Consider the following 19732-nt stretch of genomic DNA (forward strand, 5'->3'; position numbering starts at 1 on the left):
GTCGTCACCAGTGTCGTCACCAGTGTCATCTCCGGTATCATCGCCAGAGTCATCGCCAGAGTCGTCACCAGTGTCATCACCAGTGTCATCACCAGAGTCATCACCAGAGTCATCACCAGTTTCATCACCAGTTTCATCACCAGTTTCATCACCAGAATCATCGCCGGTATCTTCCCCAGAGTCATCGCCAGTATCCTCTCCGTCATCCCCATCATCGCCCGAACCATCATCAGTCGGCTGGGCAGCTTCAGAGCTAACCGGGGTAGCACTTGTGGAAGTTGCAACGCCCGAAGAAATGATCGGCTTAGATGATGACACAGTATGAGATGAAGTCTCGATGGCATTGCTACTGGTTATGTGCGCAGATCCCGAGGTTATGGTGTGGGATGCAGTGTGGGACGCAGAGTGCGATGCAGAGTGAGATTCAGGAGTGGAGGTCGGGTGCTCAGACCCTGTGTTTGTATGGTGGTGTGCAGCGCTGGAGGACAATTGATGAGATTCAGTGCTCGTCATATGTGTGTGGCTGCCGCTAGCAGACGACCCTGGGCTTGTGGTATGACTGTGAGTAGAAGTGCCTGCCGCAGACCCCTCCGAGACTGTCCGTGTTGATGTCCCTGGAGTTGGGGTTTGCACAAACTGGCCTCCCGATGCAGAGGTCTCATGAGCCGCACTACTCGAGGTGCTGTGGCTCTCGGGTGTCTTGGTGCTCGTAGTGTGAGTAGGTGTGGCCTTGGTCGATGTTGAGGTACTTTGATCCTCAGGTGTCTTGGTGCTGGTCGTATGAGTAGGTGTAGCCTTTGTCGAAGTCGAGGTGCTATGTACCTCTGGTGTCTTGGTACTCGTGGAAATAGAAGTATCCTTGGTCGAGGTTGAGGTACTGTGAGACTCGGGAGTCTTGGTGCTTGTTGTGTGAGTAGACGTATCCTTGGTCGAGGTCGAAATAGAAGTCTTGGATTTTGTGCTCGTCGTGTGAGTGGCCGTGTCCTTGGTCGAGGTAGTAGTCTTTGTCTTAGACTTTGTGCTCGTCTTACTCGACTTCTTGCTTGTCTTGCTGGACTTCTTGCTTGTCTTCTTTTTCTTCTTTCTAGCCACCAGCCGAGGGTGCTCGTCTTCATCCACCTCATGCTCAATGGCGGCAGAATCCGACTCAGCCAGCCAAGCTCCTGCTACCGGCGCAGGAGTGATACTAGGGTGAGAGGCTACCATATCGGTAGTAGGTAGATCAGCTCCCCAGGAGCTGGAAACCAGGCTGCCGGCCCACAGGGCCAGCAACAGTGTCCCCCTCAGTGTCGCAGGCATTTTCTGTGTTCACGATGCTTGGGAGACGGAAGTGGAATTGGCGGGTGAAGGCAATCTTATATGATCGCCCTGGTAACATAGCCGCATAGGGTTCAGCCGTGGCATGTTGAAACAGCTTTTTCTAGGGTCTTCGGCCCCATGTGTTGAATCTCTAGCTCATTAGTGACCGATAGATCTAAGAACTGATTTGGAGAGACTATCGAACCCAATGAGTGGTGGCCAACAGTGGGTCAACGGTCCTTCATATGGGGCGAAAATTGTTGCTCATTTGGTCTTGATAGTGTTGGGTCGGACGAACTGGTTGCGATTGACATCACTCATTCGAACTCGCTAAATTTATGTGTTTGTCATGCTTTGTTGCCCGGTGCTCCATTTCTACAGGTATCCTGTCTTGCAGAGCCGTACAGACGTGGACCAGTGTTTCTTCAAGGTTGGGAACCCGTGGAACTAGCTATTGTAAGTCACAAAGCAACCAAGGCAGAATGGGATTGAACTAACGAACTAATTGTGTAGCGAATGCGGCTGTAGTATGGGTCATTTCATCCAGAGACTAACAAGACTCATGGGACACCTCCAGCTAACTCAGAGTGTCCATTGCCCCTGGCGATCATTCTTGAGCTAAGAGAACTTGGCCCCATGGCCCCAAAGTGTGCTGGAAAGATCAGGTGTTTGCTTCCTGTTTGTTTACTGTTTGCCTGGGGATAACATTTCCAACCAGCCTCAAAATCGCCCCCACGTCAGCGACAAACACTGCCACACTAACATCAACCAGACATCCTCTTTCCCCTTCTCTCCTCTTCTTCCATCTTCTTTCATCTAGCTTCTATCTACCAACAGATACTTTGAACAACGGGAATATCAAGTGGATACCCGAAAAATAAATTGGCGTTAGTGGCCTTCACTAAGGTTCCCTCTCTCCTGAGCTCGACAAGCGAAGAGCCTGGAAGTCTCGAAGAAATGATTACCCGACGTGCTCAGCCTGACAGTGCAACTACTTATGATATACAGAGCCGATTTAGCCGATGTTGGCTCTCGAGTTCCAGACCTGTCCTTCCATCCGAATCAATGACAGGACTAGTATGCTTGTGTCAGCCCCCGACGCTCATGCAACATGCTACATACTACATGCTACATGCTACCTCGTGCTAACCAATCGAAAAAGTACCCTTGTGTTAGATTAGATAATATCTCTCAATGGCCAACATAACCCCCCTAGAGACGACTTTCTGTCAATGTCGCTGTCTGCGCCAGTCATAACCCCAAAGCCAGACCACTACCATCGCTGGAACGCACACAAAACACATGAATCCAATTACAGTAAAAGCCCACCCATTGCCGATGGCATCAATCATAGGAAGAATTGCAGCAGCTGCGCCAGCTCCGAGCCAGCATCGTGTAAGATTCATGGCAGCTGTTGCCGTCGCCGGACTCTCGGGGTAGATATCAACCATCAACGCACTCAAGGTATTCATTACTGCTGCAGAAGTATACCCAATGAGAAGAAGTAAAACGAGTGGGCCTGCAAGATTGGTCTCGTAGTGCAAAACCCAGCCATACGCTATCATGCTCAATGCTTCACCGATTGCCTGCGGCAAGACGACTTCAGCACGGGGGCGTTCGATGGCGAATTTGTCCAAGTCAGGTCGGTGATTGCTGGAAATATCAATGCCTTGGCTGTGTGCGTGCCGTCGATAGTTCCAGTCCGTTATTTTTCCTTGTGTATATGCAGCAACCAGATTGCCCACGCCAAGGGGAAGATAACACAAACCGATCTGCACCTCGTTGAAGCCGTATATGCGGCTGAACTGCGAGGTGATGGTACCTGTGACAGCAAAATAGCCTGCGATAGCCACACCATTTCCCAGAAGGATCAGAAAAACATCTTTATGGAAAATAATGGTAAGAGCCTTGAGCGGGTTGGGAAAACCAAGATGAATGCCTGCCGAGGAATGAGCCTCGGCCCGTTGACGTCGAGAACAGAGCTGATGCCCCGACAAGTTCCATATTGGGGGAGATCGTGAGCCATTGCCGACAACCTTACGGGCAGTTTCGGGAAGAAAAAGCACTAGCACGATGAAGAAAGCACCTGCAAGGATTGCCAGCAACCAGAATATGAAGGGCCAGCCTAGGAACTGCGTCAAAAGCCCCCCGATTATAGGCCCTACCGACGGGCCAATGATGAAGCCGGCCGACACATATCCAATGTACTTGCCGCGCTCGGCGGTAGTGACGACGTCAGCAACAATAGCATTGGCGAGCGCAATAGTGCTGCTACCACCAGCACTCTGGAGACATCTCAGAATGAGCAGCGCGGCGTAGTTGCGCTGCAGGGCGAGCCCGATGTTGGCGGCGATGTACGCGATGAAGCAAAGGATATAAGCGGGCCGCCGCCCTGCATTGTCGGCGAGCCCGCCAAAAAAAGTGGGCGCGAGACCTTGGAAGATCTATGTTATCGTGTTAAGCACTTCTTCTCATCTTTCAAATGCTGTGTATATTCACCTACCATATACGTTGACAAGGTAAGGTTGATCAAGGTATCGCTCACGTGGAACTGGTCGGCAATGGTGTCAGTTGCGGGCAAGTAGATGTTGGCCGACAAGGAAGAGAAAACACTGGCCACCGAAGCTATCAGGACAATCAATGCTCTTGTCCGACGAGAGAAGGTCGAGTAAACCTCGGTTTCACCGGGAGCTGGATCCGGATCTTCTTCTGGTGACACTGTATCCGACGGCACCCTTTCTGCTTTGGGATCCGGGCCGTCACAGTATTCCTCTTTCGACTTCATGGTGGCCATGATATGTGTGCTCTACGTTGCACCAAAATAATCCACCGGGCTAGAGCTCGACCGCCGCGAGATCAGGTGAAACAAAGACTAACCAGCAGCGCGATGAACCCTTCTTAATATCCATGCGTGTTGGAGGGCTCTGACTTATGCCTGCAGCTAATCATTCAAGGACAAGGCTGATCAGTATCTGCATGGTCGATCACATCACCAGGTCCCGGACATTGTCTGGTCCAATAGCGCACGCCTGTTCCCAAGCTACCACGGGATATCGTGCATAGTTAATGATGCTCGTCCTCGGACGTAGGAAGCATCAGTCCAGCGGAGAGATTACAGAATGCCCCATAAGGGCTTCTTGATTTTTCTGTTGATGTCGAGATCATATCAAGAGATCTCGGCTTTTCAGCTATGCTTTTGGGCGCTATATCTCCCGCCTTGTTTCTTATCAGGTGCTATGCAAGGTGTGTATCCCTGCGATACCTGCAGCCTGCCGTTCATTTACCCCCATCAGCCCCTTCCCACCCAGGGGTTCCTCTCAGGAGTTCCTCGTTCTCCCAGATGTTCATATCTAAAATGATCCAAATGATCCATAATTTCATTACTACACACCACTGACACTGCCAACACCTCTTCGGCACCATTTTATCGATGCCTGAGGATCATCTCCAGTTTTGGCTTTGATGATTCGAGCAACGTCATCCTTCTCTACCAAGTGGACGAATTACATCGGAAGATTATCTCAAGTCAGCTGAATCCCTTGTAGCGTTGCTGTGTTGAGCTGAGATGCGTGTCCTCCGCTGGGCTGTTCTTGTTGGCCGGTACGGCGAGACCCCCATAAGCGTGCGGGACGGGGAACTCATGTCCGGAGATTTTACGGTCAACCCGTTGCTTATATTTATTGGCACTAGAACCAGGGACTATTGATTGGCGTCCACACGGTGAGCTGCTCTTCTGTTACTTTGGGTCAATTAAACTGCATCTGGACAATGGGGAAATGTTCACAAATGGATATGTCCAATAGTAATGTCTAACCGGAGTAAATGCCGCGGAGTCATATAATCTATATATAATGAGAAAGACGCGGAATGGGTACTAACATATTTATCATTATATATTGTAGTGCGTTGCACCCGCTAGGAAGTCGAGGTTCAATTACTAGGCTTTATGTGCTGAACGCTTATCCTGTAGACAAATGATATATTGCTAGTTACTGGGAAAACAAAGTGACGTTTTACGAGAACAAGTGAAAATTCGGGAGAAAAACTCGTCCAAAGAGAGACATGTATTGCTTCAATAATATTAGGATAAAACTTCCACCGAATCTATTGTATTACCATCCCAACCAGAGCTCAAAAGTCATTAGAAGTAGCAGCAGTTCATGAGCATGTGTGGCGGATGCTGGCTACTGTGAGTACTATATATTGGCTAGCGCTAATGGTTCACACTTCCATGCGTTCCAATCTTAACAGAAAGGATATGGAAAGGAAAAACAAATTTCAACAGTAGTACTATGATCTATCGATATACCTTACAAATCTCGAAGTAATTACATCGAAGATGCAATCTCATCACATCGTTCCCTCACACTAATAATGCATACTACCATCTCACAGTCACCCCACAACCCCAGCTTCAGAAAACCTCCCGCTTAACCACCCCTTCTCTTTACTCATGGAACATATAACAAATTTCCAACGAAATCAGTATATCAAGCCCGGGTGGTCTAGTGGTATGATTCTCGCTTAGGGATACAAACCCAAGCATATCTGCGAGAGGTCCCGCGTTCGATCCGCGGCTCGGGCCTTGAATCTTCTTTTTGATTTTTTTCCTTCCTCTTACTCTTTCTTCTACACTGGCTGCTGTACTCTATCATTCAATAAATAAGTAGAGAAATGCTTTCTTTGCTTGTTACTTTTCGTGAAACGATATGTTCTTTCTGTTGCTCGCTATATATGCTTGTTAGTAACCCTAAAGTCGCGCCCGGGAAAAGGTAGAGGAACAAACAGTCTGCTGAGCGATTTCCAGTAGTTGTTTGAGTGGTCAAAAAAGGTCAATTGTCTGGTTTACCTTTAGCTACGTCATTTCTACCAGCACGCCTTATCAAACGCGAGGAGGAACTCTAAAATCCCCCCGATCTACAACAGATGGTGGATGGCATTACTCGACGTTCACGCCCGCTCTACCGCAGCAGGCCACTGCGCACCAGTCGCTGCCGCCTGTCCCGTCATTTCAAGCGCATCAGCATCAGTCCCATCAGCAGCGCGATCTTCCTCGTTCCAACCCTCGCGATCATCCTTTACCATCCGCACAAAGCAGACATCCAGCAGTAATGCCACCGCGCTAATCCCTACCCCAAAATACAAAGCAGCTCGATATCCCATTATCCGACCGGAGTGTTTCGCGATCTGATCCTCGATGGTAGCGGCAAAGCCGAGGCCGAGACTAACGCCGTAGAGGTTCAATGCGCCGATCAGCGAGCCTGCAATGCCTTGCTGGTGCCGACGGACGGAGTTGCTGGCGATGATTTGCGCAGCGGTGTAGACGAAGTCTGGACAGAAGGAGAAGAGTACGATGGAGGGGAAGACCTGCGCCCAGTAGGTTTGGTGTACCGGGACGGTGGCCATTAATACGTTGGAGATCAGGATGGTTATGGTGCCGATGGCTAGGATCCATTGCGCTGCGAATCGAGGGACGAGCCATGCCGCAAGGGAGGCTGCGCCCGTGGCACAGATTACGAAGGGGGTCCAGCCGACGGCGAAGTGCAGGGGGGACCAGTGCCAGACGTCTTGGAGCCAGAGGACTTGGTACCAGATTAAGGTGCCGACGGCCATGTAGTTGAGGAGGACGACGAGGAGTAGTGTGAGGATTGACGGGGCTTTGAAGATCTCAAGAGGCATGATAGGGTATTCTGTGCCGCTTTTCTCCCAGAGGAGGAAGGCCCCGAAGAGGATGACGGAGGTGATTAGGAGGGCGATTTCGTAGGGCGTGGACCATCCTACGCTGGGAGCTTGACTGCAGTAGAGCTTTAGTATGTATGTGTCTCCTCTCGAGCGGATATCGGCTTACTTCCAGACAAAGTTGAACAGGATCAGGGAACTTGTTCCCAGTGCGGATCCTATCCAATCGATCTTTCCGTGTCTGTCGAGGAGAGCCTCTCGTGAACTCAATGCCCACAAGGGGACAAATGTGGCAATGCCAATGCCAGCTCTATGATTCGGCCTCGTTAGTTATATCCCAACTAACAGGGTGCTAGCGCCTACATGAAGACAAAGAACCATTTCCATTCTGTACCCTCTATGAATGCGCCCAGGAACAACGCCCCGAAATAGCCCCCAGTTGGTGCCGATGCTGCAAAGAAGCCCAAACTAAGATTGCGCATGCGTCCTGGAGGATTGGTGCTTGCAATCATAGCTACTGCATTAGGCATGATGAAGGCACCACCTAGACCTGCGAGCGCCCGCATGGCAACGAATGCGTAAAAGTTGTCGCAGAAAGCGCTGATCAAGGTGCAAAGACTAAGCCATGCTCCGCCCGCAAGCAAAAGCTCTCGATGGCCGTAGACGTCGCCCAATCGCCCACTCATGAGAACGAATGTCCCTTGGGTCATTCTATAAAGTGTTAGTGTAATCAAGATGATCCCCCTGTTGCTCCAGCTGGTACTAACGCATAACTTGCACCAATCCATGTGGCAGAGCTTTCCTGACCACCCAAAGACTCCCCGAGCAGGGTCCCACCCGCAATCCCAGCAAAACTCACAGTCATCTGGCAACCCTTAGCATTGGAAGATCTATGAATGGATGGACACGGTACCTGCACAAGGTTGGCCAGGAGCAACAGCACGGTGATGGCCAACCGACGGGATTGAGTGATTTGGACTGAAGGCGCCCGCTCAAAAACTGCCTGGCCCGCCGTGGGCGCAACGCTCTGCTGGAGAGGGCCATTGAGCGGGTCTTGAGTGTCATCTGCAGGTGTTTGGGGTATAGAATGGAGAGGTGACGGGACCGCCGGATGCGACAACGACGGCGCAGGAGCTGTAACCTCGTAGTGAAGGGCCTGCACTAAGGACATGGTGATTGTAGAACGAATGTCAGCGAGACCTATTTGGTGGGCGTTACCAGCCTGGAGGATGAGGTTAAAATAACTCCATCCACATTATTAATTGCCTGCCCCATTTGGTGTCAGAACCAGGATTGCATCCGGGTTTAGGCTGAGTGCGGAAAATGCCGAAGCAGCACAAAGAGGGGCATGGATGAGCTATCAACTTCATCATTGAGTCACTCACCAGCATAGGGAAGATTAACCAGATAGGGTTATGATAGCCGCCGGAGACCTGGTTCCCGAGCCTTTGTTATCTTGGCTTTCCCGCTCTTTGCAATGCCGGACACGTTGCAGCTGGGGATTGAGCATCGAATGCGACTACCGATGCATGACCAGAAGAGTTTTCCGGAGTGCAGGGGTATGGCCTGCAAGATAGCTCGTGTGCACCAGCACATGCATCAAAGGGGACGGTTTTAGACCGGGAAAGTCACAGTGGAAGTTAAATCCCGGATTTAGCGTCATTTCTTAGTAACGATAAAGAGGTGAAAAGGCTTTCAATAGACTGCATACATCGTACTTCCTCTTTGCGGCATGGCCTCTCCGGAGACATGTATGACTCGGTCACTAACATCATGTTTTCAGGATGCATGCGCCGAGAATGGGTAAAAGTGATTCGCATGATAAGTGCCGGAGTGACAGATAAGTGTTGTTGAATACCTGTTGAAATGAACCGTAAAGCCAATAGTAAGGAGAGGAAAGACTCCGCCGCTCCTCTGCAAGCGCAAATAGTCTTGGTCAGTTGTCATCTTCTATTATGCACTGCACCTCGAGTTTCTCTCAATGTGTTTGGATGCAGCATGTCCCATGATTCTTAAGTTAGTCCATTTTGAGTGATATACATATAGTTTAGATGTTCTGACATGTTACAAATGACGTCTAACAACAAGGGACTGGGGGATGTTGACATGAACATTCTGTATATGCCTGCATTTATCGTCTTGTCGTATGCTCAGGACGAGCTATGCTGAATAAGGAAGGTCAATGTGTGGCTTTATGATCATTCTTGCGCGATTCGTACGATGCAGTAAATGGCGACATATTCCTGTCATTTTCCTTCCTTTTTCGAATACTGTATTGCCCATCTAATCCTAACAGGTACCAGACAGCATATTCTCTCGGAACAATGCTAGCACTTCGGGACAACCAAGCCATGAAGCATACCAGTTCGGCGTACGTCCTTGGTTATCGCTGGCTTTAATGTCGGCCCCGGCTGCGAGTAGGATTTTGGCAACGCCTGCATGACCATGCTGGGCAGCACAAGACAGAGGCGTTCGGTACCCACTCCTTACGTGATCGGGATTTGCACCTTTCAGCAAAAAGTAATTCGTCATATCCTCTAATCCCATATTAGCAGCCTCAACCATGGCGTCCGCAAAGTGGCGCTTCACCCTAGGGTTATATTCAACCAGCATCTCGACTGTCGATTGATGATTACGCCAGGCCGCACACACCAGGGGCGGACTATCCCATGTCTCGACCCCAATCATCGGGTCCGCACCGTGGTCGAGCAGTAAGCGGGTAAGTTCGTCGTCTCCAGCCCGGATAGCATTGATGAGGGCTGTCTCAAGTTGTCGGCGATGTATGTAGTTGACAGGTGCACCATTGCGGAGCAACATCTTCATGATGTCGACCTGTCTGCTACGTGCAGCGGCGCACAATGCCCTTCCAAGACTAGCAACCTCGGCAGTGCGTGGTAGGTCCTTCACATGGGAGATGAGGCATTCAGCCACAGCTAGTCTTCCAGCAGTCGTGGCTATCTCTAGGGGAGTGTGATCAAGCTTCGTGGGAAGAGTAGGATTTGCGCCCCTTTCGAGTAACATTCGGACGACAGGCAAGTGCCCTTCACGGATAGCGATTATGAGCGGTGTTTCGCCATGAACGCCAACGGGATAATCTATATCTGTTCCTAGATCCAAGAGGGCATGAACGATGTTTACGTGGCCATATTTTGCGGCTGTACAAATAGGGTGTGAATCTGTAGTGGTGATCCGAGTGTTTGCTGGAAGTTTCGCTCCAAAGGCGAGCAGCCTCAGGAGAGTTTGTAGCTGACCTTTGCTAGCTGCCCAATGAAGAAGGACTTTGCCCATGTTCCGCACCGCGCATTGATATAGACATGGGTTGACCCAGCGATATAGGCACTGGCTGGTCTGAGCGAAGCAGTTGAGGTCAGTTTCGCTTTTCAGGTGCCCCGCGATGATTGGGACCAACTCAGGTGGGAGGTGAACGAGTGGCATCGCGATAACGTTTAAATGTATCAGAAATAGCCACAGCAAATTATCAAGAGGTCAGAAGTCACTTGTAGGATGCGATTGAAGAGAGAATCCATATTTGATGTGTGAGTAGAAATTTGCATCCATGATGGCATCCGCAGCTCCCGGTGAGGCTGTTTCCCGATCGGGTCGAGAATTGAATTTACATGCAAACCTTGTTGCTCTGACTGTCCCTAATCGGCCAATGGATGTCGATCGTATGGCCTTGGACTTCTCCATTGAAGCAGCCGTTTACTACAATCTTCTCCTTGCATGTACTGGCCCCTTCAAGGACACCAGACTTTACAGTGGCAGCAACAGCTTCGTACAATTCATGTAGCGCCAGATTCCTCCCAATGCATGACCGCGATCCCAGACCGAAGGGAAAGAAACATAGCTCGCGCGTTGCGCAGTCAGTCTCATCAGCTAACCATCGCTCGGGACTGAACGCAAAAGGATCAGGAAACACATCGGGGTCATGATGGAAGACGTATATCGAGGCCCCGACCGAGACCCTTCTTGGAAGATACACGCCATCTATGTGACATCCGCCGTCAGGCGCAGCCCTGGTCAGAGGCGCAGGATTAGTCATAGCGAGCCGCAGGCCTTCAGTAATCACGCCTCGCAAATACGGAAGGCTTTGCAGCTCAGATGAGTTCGATTCGCCTAATTCTTGGTGAAGGCGCTTGCGGACGTGCGTCTGGCGGACAAGATGGAACAAGATGGTCGCCAGCGTCTGACCGGTTGAACTGGTCCCAGCAAATAGTGACCCTTCACAGATACCAATGATCTCGTCTTGCGTCACTCCAGCCGTGCGGAGACGACCGTGGTAAGTGTGTGCCAAGGTAGTAGGTTCCGTCTTCGCCTTTTCCTCAACGATCGATCTTGCGAATTGATCAACCCGACGCATTGAAGCTCCCCAGTTCCGATCCTGAATGGCGGCATGGAGAGACAACATTCTCAAAAACAGCCAATTTGGGAACATGGAATAATACCCAAAAGCTGCGATAGCCTGCAGCCAGGCACTCTCCGAGAATTTCGTGGGTGGTGAGTGAGTATCCAAGTCGACGGCCTCGGTTAGCGCTCCGTACGACCTATCGAACATGTAGCCTGTCATGACGTCCATCGACAGTCGCAAGGCCAAATCGAGGATGTCGACGCGGTATGATGCAGACTTCACAGCGCGATCTTTCTCACTGGCCAAGCGAGCGATGAATTGCTGGATGTATTGCTGGACATTCTGTGCCCCTGCCGCTTCTCGTATCCTAACAGGCGCAAATAGTGGCAGGACAGCTTTAGCGCGCTTATCGCGGTAGGCTTTGTCAATAGCGGAAAATATGGTGGGCTGCCCGTTGACATCGAAGTTACGATACCGAGCATCTTTCATGAAGCCCCCATTAGCCACGTAGATAGAAGCTAAGGCATGGGGGTCGGAGATGGAGACCTGATTCGGGGCGATGCGCAGTACTCGAGTGTCATATCGGCGATGGTAATAAGCAAGGGTCTGTGGCTCAGTACCGAGGAAGACGATGATCCACTGGGGGATGGACGAGATGCAAAAAATCCAAGGTCCAGGAATATGGGCTAGAGGATGGAGGGTGAGACGATAGATTGCCACCGTGATGAGGCTGATGCAGAGGAGGGTTAAGGCATCAGCTGCAAGAGTATCACCGAGCAGCATCATGATAAGCACAACACTCTTACCGAAGCACTACCAGGCAATCGGCCGAGGCAGTTTTCGTTATGAGGGATTGACCAGTGTGCCATTTGCCATTTGATTCGTGTCTCAGAAAGCGTTGATCTGAGCGTTGCCGATCTGCGTCGCAAGAATGACGAGCGGTGAGGGGTTGCAGGGTGGGAAGTAACCTTCTCAACAACTCTCTTTCTCCCTTGCAACGTCTACTCCATCGCCATGCATGAGACTGTAACTATCGATCATCTCTAATTCTAAGAAAAGCAAATGTTTATTTCCGAAGAATGAGAATGGCCATTGGAGTGGGAAATAATTAAGGTACCGCCCTGGTCCATGGTCCTGAGTTATATGAACCTCCCAAAAGTCGAGAGAGGCTAACAAGTAATTTGATTGCCAGTGGAAGCCGCGCCGGCCAATCCCAACCCAGGACCTTGCTGCTATTAATGGCCAGGGCATCACATTTTATCATTGCAATAGCCTGAAAGGGGAGGGGGATGTCCATCAAACACGAACCAACCGATAAATGAGAACCTTTCCCCGCAGTCCGAGCGGACGATCGGCGACGATCCCCTAGCAAGAACCACGGGTCGGCCAGCGAAACCCCTGAGGCGCCTGCAACTCGCTATCGAGATCCGAGGTTTCTCGTTTGTCTCAAAGACAGGCAGTTTCATATGCAACTGGCCGGGCTGTAGTCGCCTGACAAGCACGATGCTACATAAGCAGATCGTAACCCACCGTCTCGTTTGTAACTGCACGACTGCATTCTACACTCAGTTTCACCCATCATGACTACCAACGGCATTCAACCCGGCCACGTCGGCAATCTGACTCAGGATCAAGAGGCCAAACTACAACAGCTCTGGTCCATTGTCCTTACTCTGCTAGACGTGAAGTCCCTCCAAGGTGGAGATACCTCGGCACAGACCCAGCCCGACCAGCGTCCAAGCACGTCGCTCTCCCGAGCCGACACCGTCGTCTCCGCTCATGGCCAAACGGCTTTCACAGAAGACTTGTCTCAAGTCCTCCGGGAGAATGGCATGAGCAACCCTGACATCAAGTCCGTCCGGGAGTCGCTGAGCAACACCTCGATCGACGAACTCCGCTCGGGTTTGTTGTACACTGCCAAACATGACTCCCCCGACGTCCTTCTGCTTCGCTTCCTGCGCGCTCGCAAGTGGGACGTTGGCAAGGCCTTTGGTATGATGTTGAGGGCGCTTGTCTGGCGCAAAGATCAGCATGTCGACGATAAGGTGATTGCGAACCCCGAACTTGCAGCACTAGTCACGTCTCAGAACACGGTGGATACGCACGCAGCCAAGGAGTGCAAGGACTTCTTGGACCAAATGCGTATGGGGAAGTGCTATATGCACGGGACCGATCGGGATGGCCGGCCTGTTCTCGTGGTGCGCGTTCGTTTCCATCAACCCTCGAAGCAGAGCGAGGCAGTGATCAATCGCTTCATCCTGCATACGATCGAGACGGCCCGGTTATTGCTGGCGCCTCCCCAGGAGACAGTGGTATGTCTATCCAGCCTTTGATTCTATGGCCTCCCATGTCTTGTACCAGACTAATCATCCATGTGGCAGACCATCGTCTTTGATATGACTGGCTTTGGCCTTTCCAACATGGTAAGTTGCTCTGCAATCCAAGGATATCTGCACGGGGAACTGACCGTAACCAGGAATATGCCCCGGTGAAATTCATCATCGAGTGTTTCCAGGAGAATTACCCTGAGTCGCTTGGATATATGCTCATCCACAATGCTCCTTGGGTCTTCTCTGGTATGTTTGCCCTTCTAGTTCTCCTACCCTGTCCTCTCTAACGCAAGACAGGAATCTGGAAGATCATCAAGGGGTGGATGGACCCGGTGATCGTGTCGAAAGTGAACTTTACCAACAAGGTGTCTGACTTGGAGAAGTTCATTGCCCCCGAGCAGATTGTGAAAGAGCTGAAGGGCAAGGAAGACTGGACCTATGAATATGTCGAGCCGGTGGCCGGTGAGAACGAGCTGATGGCGGATACGGAAACGCGCGACCGCATCTACGCCGAGCGGTTGAAGATTGGCGAGGAGTTGCTGCTGCGGACTTCGGAATGGGTCTCCACCAGCCAGCGAAAGGACGAGGCCGCTACCACAACGGCCCGAGAGCAACGGAGCGAGACGATCGAGTCGCTGCGCCAGAACTACTGGCAGCTGGATCCTTATGTGCGCGGGCGCACATTCCTGGACCGGACAGGAGTAGTCAAGCCGGGCGGCAAGATTGACTTCTATCCGAGCCCAGATCTGGAGCCCGCCACAGCTAAGATGTTGGAAGTGGAGCATTTTGAGCGAACTCAGGTGAAGGTGGTCGATTTGCAATGATGGTTGGGCGATCGGGATTTGGCTGTTTACTTTGTAGATTCATGGCGTCAGATTTGGGAGTAATGCTCTTATGGGATAGTGGGTTTATTGTAGTTACCTGAATTGAATAATTCCTAACATATGTGCAAGATCCAACCGATATAAGTAACTTATATATTCATTCACCAAGAGGTAAATCGTCAGTATCTTCGTCAAGGGGATGGTGTACAGCAGAAGTCTCCCCCTTGGCGGCTTACCCCAATGGAGACTCCCGACCGCATAATCGCGCGATCCACGGGATTCGAGTTTCCCACGTGCTGAGTTACCACCCAATTCAATCTTATCCAAACTAATCACTGCTGCGACTAGTATGGATAGTCTTCTGTTGCTCTTCGACTCCAATGCTCTCTCATCTCTCCCATATACACCATGCTCCTACAAGATTCGGGATATGCTCAGAGGCAATCATGGCTCAGCTGCAGCGCAATTTAGCCCCATGCCGCGGAATCCGCTCCCTTGATCCATCATCTTCTCCCTGGCCCGCCCCTTTCCCACTTCCTTGCAAGCTTTAGTTGGCGCCCACTATCGGCGCCACCACTAGTCTCGGGGTCTTGCGGACGATCGATCCGGACACCACTGGCACTGACCAGCACTATCTTCTCTCAGTCTTACAGCCCAAAGCGCGACTGCAATCTAGTCTGTCTTCCTCTCTTGCAGGTGCCTTGCGCACTGATGTCCAATAATCTGGCATCTCGTTCCCCGCATTGGTTCCTGAAGATTCAGTTCACGCGCATCCCTCCTGACGTGATTGATGTGCCTAAATCTCTCCCCTGGCCATCACCTGCCTATAGCGGCCTAGTTGTCAGCACTTGGTCCGGGTGATGCATCTGCTAAGTGGCTACCGGGCTAGTATTGCTGCATCTCTGTACGAAGCCATGAGTTTAGAATCTACGGGTAGTGGCCCCAGCTGCTCAGCCGGGTTGAGTTTTCTCCTCCTCTGATCATCCTCCTCTGTTACCGTCTCATCTGATTGGCAGAAAGGCATTTGAAATTGATCGGGCTCTGCATCTGTGCAGCTGAGATGTGTCCCTCTTCCGATCACATCCATCCTCAACCAAGGGTACCCCTGTCCCCGATTGATAGCCATGTATAATCTCCGATTAGTGTACTTGTTCAGCTGAGAGAGGGGGTTACGACCATGTAATACAGTGGCTTCGGGGGTTATCCTTGTCGACCCGTCTGATTGGGTCTACCTTTCAGGCACTCGTCCGCGCATCCATGCTCCATTGGCATGATGAAGCCCCCGCCTGACATTCCTCTCTGCCGGACCCTCCTGACCTTCCAAGTTCGATCCATATTTATTTCTGCTGCCCCATGGCGCACGCATTGCAGTCCGTCACTGCAGCGTTGCGGCCCTCCCTACCTACCCCAAGGCGCATCCTCGTGGAATCCTGTCCACAATGGCCTTCTCCTTCCTTCGTATTCTTTCCTCCCTCCTCCTGGTCCTGCAACTGTCGACAGCAGCCTCGACCTCCACTCTTCGTCAATGCCTTCTCACCGCGGTGCAGAATGACCCGACCCTCGTCGCCGTTGATGGCGACCTCCTTTATCAGACGCTGGCCGTCCAGGTCTACAACCTGAACTGGCCCGTCACGCCGGCAGCCGTGGCCTTCCCCAAGTCCACTCAGCAAGTCGCCTCCATCGTCAATTGCGCTGCGTCGCTGGGCTACAAAGTCCAGGCCAAGAGCGGTGGCCACAGCTATGGCAATTACGGTACCTAATCACTCCCCTCGCTCGTCAGCCGCTCACCCTACTAACCTCACACCATTCTAGGCCTGGGCGGCACCAATGGCGCGATCAGCATCAACCTCAAGAACATGAAATCCTTCTCCATGAACTACACCAATTACCAAGCCACAGTAGGCGCCGGCATGCTCAACGGCGAACTCGACGACTACCTCCACAACGCCGGTGGACGGGCCATCGCGCACGGCACCTCCCCACAGATCGGCGTCGGAGGACACGCAACAATCGGGGGACTGGGCCCCGCGGCGCGTCAATACGGCATGGAACTCGACCACGTCCTGGAAGCCGAAGTCGTCCTCGCCAATGGCACCGTCGTGCGCGCCTCCTCTACACAGAACTCAGACCTACTATTCGCCATAAAAGGCGCCGGCGCCAGCTTCGGCGTCGTCACCGAGTTCGTCTTCCGCACCGAACCCGAACCCGGCTCCGCAGTCCAATACTCCTTCACCTTCGGACTTGGAAGCACCTCATCGCGCGCCGACCTATTCAAAAAATGGCAGAGCTTCATCTCCCAGCCAGACCTCACCCGTAAATTCGCCAGCATCTGCACCATCCTCGACCACGTCCTGGTCATCTCCGGCACCTTCTTCGGCACCAAAGCCGAATACGACGCTCTCGGTCTGGAAGACCAATTCCCCGGCCACACCAACTCCACCGTCATCGTCTTCACCGACTGGTTAGGCCTCGTAGCCCAATGGGCCGAGCAGTCCATCCTCGACCTAACGGGCGGTATTCCCGCGGACTTCTACTCCCGCTGTCTCTCCTTCACCGAGAAGACCCCCATCCCGTCCACCGGCGTCGACCAACTCTTCGAGTACCTCGACAGCGCAGACACCGGGGCATTACTCTGGTTCGTCATCTTCGATCTCGAAGGCGGTGCTATTAACGACGTCCTCATGGACGCAACGGGCTATGCCCACCGCGACACGCTGTTCTGGCTGCAGTCGTACGCCATCACGCTGGGATCCGTGTCCCAGACGACGTATGACTTCCTGGATCGTGTCAACGAGATCATTCGTAATAATACCCCCGGTCTGGGTAATGGGGTGTATCCGGGCTATGTGGATCCTCGGCTTCAGAATGCCCGCGAGGCGTACTGGGGGTCGAATTTGCCGAAGTTGATGCAGATTAAGTCGTTGTATGATCCGTCGGATTTGTTTCATAACCCGCAGGGTGTGTTGCCTGCGTGATTGTGAGTCCAAGATTACTGGGTATGGTTTCCGACTCGTATATAGGCTTTGATTCTTGGATAATAAATTCAGTATGTAACTGGTTCATCGTTGATTTTGTGAATCAGCCTCCGCTCCGTCTGATTATTCGATATCATGGTATATGTCGTATAGTATTTCGCATCATGGTCTAGTCACATGCTGTCTACTATTCTATCCTGTCTATATAGTAAGTATATTGTACCTACAACTTCGCTGCCGGTCCATCCGTCCGAAGAACCGCCAACGCGGCGGGCGTCACATCCGCCAAGGTACGACACCCCGTCAATTGCATGCAGCGTTTGAATTCTTCGTAGAGAATATCCAGGACGCGAGAGACGCCGTTTTCTCCATCATACTGTTATCAGGTAGTTAGCAAACTGCCACTTTTCCTTTCGTTTGGGTAACGGGAACAACATACAGCTAACCCCCAAATCGTCGGCCTCCCGATCCAGCAACACTCAGCCCCCAATGCCAATGCTTTGAAGATATCTGTTCCTGTCCGGATACCCCCGTCGATGTGTACGCGTATCTTCCCTGCTGCGGCTTCGACGCATTCCGGCAGTGCGTCGATTGTGGGCACGACCTCGTCTAATTGTCTTCCGCCGTGGTTGCTCACGATTACCCCGTCACAGCCGTATTCTCTGGCAAGGAGGACGTCCTCGCCTGTTAGGACGCCCTTGATCCAGATTTGCATCTTCGTGACGGACCGCAGCCACGGGATCTCTTTGGCCCAGCTGTGTGCGTCTGAGTTTGTTGCGACGAAGCCTGCGTCGTGTGTGACCTGTTGCAGTTTCTCGGAGGTTACGCCCATCATGGGCCAGGAGAGGCCCTCGGGGGTGCGGAAGTCGTTGCGGGTTTCGTTGTAGCGGTATCCCAGGACGGGACTGTCGGCTGTGAGGAAGATGGCTTTGCAGCCTGATGCTTCGGCGCGACGGATGATTTGGGTTTGCAGGGCGCGATCGCGAAGAGTGTATAGTTGCATGGTGTGTGTTGCTGAAGGGTTGAGTTGTTGGCCTGCTTGGACGACTTCTTCGACTGGGTATGTGCTGAATGAGGAGACGGCCATGGGGATGTTGCGGCGGGCGCTGGCTCGGCTGCTGGCTAGTTCACCTTGTGGGTGTGCCATTGCTTGGATGCCGGTTGGGGAGAGGCCGAGTGGGAAGTCGAAGGTTTGGTTGAAGAGGTTGAGTCGTAGGTCTAGTTGGGAGACATCGACGAGAACTCGTGGGCGCAGTCGGTATTTCTTGTAGGCGGTTGAGTTCTCCGTTACGGTGATTTGGGTGGTTGAGCCGGAGTTGTAGAATTCTGGGGTATTGTTAGTGGATTGTAGGGTCTGGATAGATAGTGAATGCGGACCTCGCGCTTTGAGAGGGAGTTTCTTCGATCCGGCGTTCTTGATGTCCTCGATGCTGAGCATCAATTCGGGCATGGAGGGAGCCATGGTGGATGTCGCTAGGTTAGCAGGATTTCTTTCGGTCGGAGAAGGATGTTAATTGAAGAATTGAGTCGAAGATGGGTTGGGGGAGGTGTTACCCCTCGTTTATGCAAGTGGATCGTGTCTTATCGAGGGCGAGCGGGGATACAATGCCGAGTGACTTGTCTCTGAATCTGCAGGTTGCTAATCAGCCATTGGTGGCCGTGCTTCGTACCGCCATTTGTTCGCGTCGCCGATCCCTATTCACAAGTACTACTAGTACTACTACTAGTAGTAGCTTGCTATGCAATTGACCAATCGATTAGAGGATGTGTAGGGGTCACGGTACTCTGTAGGAAGCCCTTGGTAGATGGGGGTGAGGATGTGAGGATATCGTGATCGTCGTAGCGATGTAGTCGCATGCTTTGGGCTCTCCAATGCAATTCCCATGACGGTCGCACTTTGCTGTGCAAGACTGTAGTTCTTTATAAGCTACATCCGAGCTTTTAGCCACTTGAATCTTGTTTCTCCTCGTTCCGGTCCATCGTCATGGCACGAAGATCTGTTGTTGTGTATTATATCAAGGGGATAAAATGCGATAAGACGAACATAGTACCTAAGCAAACGCATTTCATTAGTGTCCTGAGATTCCAAATAATCATCGAGTAAGAAACAAACCCACTGATTGCTCGCGTCAACTGGGACAAGCTAAGATGGTTGTTGTAGTATGGAGGAGCCGGATATCGGCGTGTAGGATTGATCGGTCGGGCCTGGATGAGTTGGTTGGAATCAAGGAACAGCAAGAACAGCTGCGTTGACAGTGCCAATAATGGCAAGACATA

The 19732-nt window shown here is 51.8% G+C and overlaps 8 protein-coding genes and 1 non-coding gene across 9 annotated transcripts in view; 3 read left to right on the forward strand and 6 right to left on the reverse strand.

The window, feature by feature from the left end:
* BO87DRAFT_441242 (uncharacterized protein) overlaps window positions 1-97 on the reverse strand; it is a 1585-nt gene extending 1488 nt beyond the window's left edge. Inside the window, exon 1 of the mRNA XM_025627992.1 lies at window positions 45-97. Coding sequence (XP_025477348.1) covers window positions 45-89 — 45 coding nt within the window. The 5' untranslated portion in view covers window positions 90-97. The remainder of the gene's footprint in view (window positions 1-44) is intronic.
* A 2431-nt stretch (window positions 98-2528) lies between these two features.
* BO87DRAFT_388702 (MFS transporter) lies at window positions 2529-4084 on the reverse strand (the record flags this gene model as incomplete). Its single annotated transcript, XM_025624871.1, has 2 exons — window positions 2529-3743; window positions 3803-4084. 2 exons carry the CDS (start codon window positions 4082-4084, stop codon window positions 2529-2531), a joined length of 1497 nt encoding a protein of 498 aa, XP_025477349.1.
* A 1709-nt stretch (window positions 4085-5793) lies between these two features.
* Window positions 5794-5884, forward strand: BO87DRAFT_t181. The gene has a single exon. It is a non-coding gene; the product is annotated as a tRNA-Pro (tRNA).
* Window positions 5885-6249: 365 nt separating this feature from the next.
* Window positions 6250-8149, reverse strand: BO87DRAFT_363668 (efflux pump antibiotic resistance protein; the record flags this gene model as incomplete). Its single annotated transcript, XM_025621702.1, has 5 exons — window positions 6250-7093; window positions 7148-7288; window positions 7342-7689; window positions 7746-7843; window positions 7892-8149. 5 exons carry the CDS (start codon window positions 8147-8149, stop codon window positions 6250-6252), a joined length of 1689 nt encoding a protein of 562 aa, XP_025477350.1.
* Window positions 8150-9669: 1520 nt separating this feature from the next.
* BO87DRAFT_339380 (ankyrin repeat domain-containing protein) lies at window positions 9670-10134 on the reverse strand (the record flags this gene model as incomplete). Its single annotated transcript, XM_025620618.1, has 1 exon — window positions 9670-10134. A coding segment is annotated over exon 1 (330 nt), but the record flags the coding sequence as incomplete, so codon positions are not given.
* Window positions 10135-10591: 457 nt separating this feature from the next.
* On the reverse strand, window positions 10592-12113 carry BO87DRAFT_363675 (cytochrome P450; the record flags this gene model as incomplete). Its single annotated transcript, XM_025621703.1, has 1 exon — window positions 10592-12113. A coding segment is annotated over one exon (1522 nt), but the record flags the coding sequence as incomplete, so codon positions are not given.
* Window positions 12114-12906: 793 nt separating this feature from the next.
* Window positions 12907-14480, forward strand: BO87DRAFT_313904 (CRAL-TRIO domain-containing protein; the record flags this gene model as incomplete). The annotated part of the gene is made up of 4 exons (XM_025619635.1): window positions 12907-13638; window positions 13708-13749; window positions 13803-13902; window positions 13954-14480. 4 exons carry the CDS (start codon window positions 12907-12909, stop codon window positions 14478-14480), a joined length of 1401 nt encoding a protein of 466 aa, XP_025477353.1.
* A 1393-nt stretch (window positions 14481-15873) lies between these two features.
* BO87DRAFT_460944 (FAD-dependent oxidoreductase) lies at window positions 15874-17527 on the forward strand. Its single transcript, XM_025629058.1, has 2 exons — window positions 15874-16232; window positions 16293-17527. The coding sequence occupies exons 1-2, from the start codon at window positions 15920-15922 to the stop codon at window positions 17453-17455; spliced, it is 1476 nt and encodes a 491-aa protein (XP_025477354.1). The 5' UTR covers window positions 15874-15919; the 3' UTR covers window positions 17456-17527.
* A 115-nt stretch (window positions 17528-17642) lies between these two features.
* Window positions 17643-19009, reverse strand: BO87DRAFT_417705 (alpha-hydroxy acid oxidase; the record flags this gene model as incomplete). The annotated part of the gene is made up of 4 exons (XM_025626830.1): window positions 18833-19009; window positions 17895-18781; window positions 17683-17831; window positions 17643-17652 (listed from the first exon to the last, which is right to left on the reverse strand). The coding sequence occupies exons 1-4, from the start codon at window positions 18915-18917 to the stop codon at window positions 17643-17645; spliced, it is 1131 nt and encodes a 376-aa protein (XP_025477355.1). The 5' UTR covers window positions 18918-19009.
* Window positions 19010-19732: the final 723 nt, after the last annotated feature.

Source organism: Aspergillus neoniger, assembly GCF_003184625.1.
Source record: "Aspergillus neoniger CBS 115656 unplaced genomic scaffold BO87scaffold_26, whole genome shotgun sequence".
NCBI lineage: Eukaryota > Fungi > Ascomycota > Eurotiomycetes > Eurotiales > Aspergillaceae > Aspergillus > Aspergillus neoniger.

What these genes read in the sequence shown, in the direction of transcription:
- BO87DRAFT_460944 (XM_025629058.1), top strand. Translation starts at nt 15,920, where the DNA reads ATGGCCTTCTCCTTCCTTCGTATTCTTTCCTCCCTCCTCCTGGTCCTG. An exon ending in CCACAGCTATGGCAATTACG is followed by an intron (nt 16,233 to 16,292) that starts GTACCTAATCAC and finishes ACACCATTCTAG; the next exon opens with GCCTGGGCGGCACCAATGGC.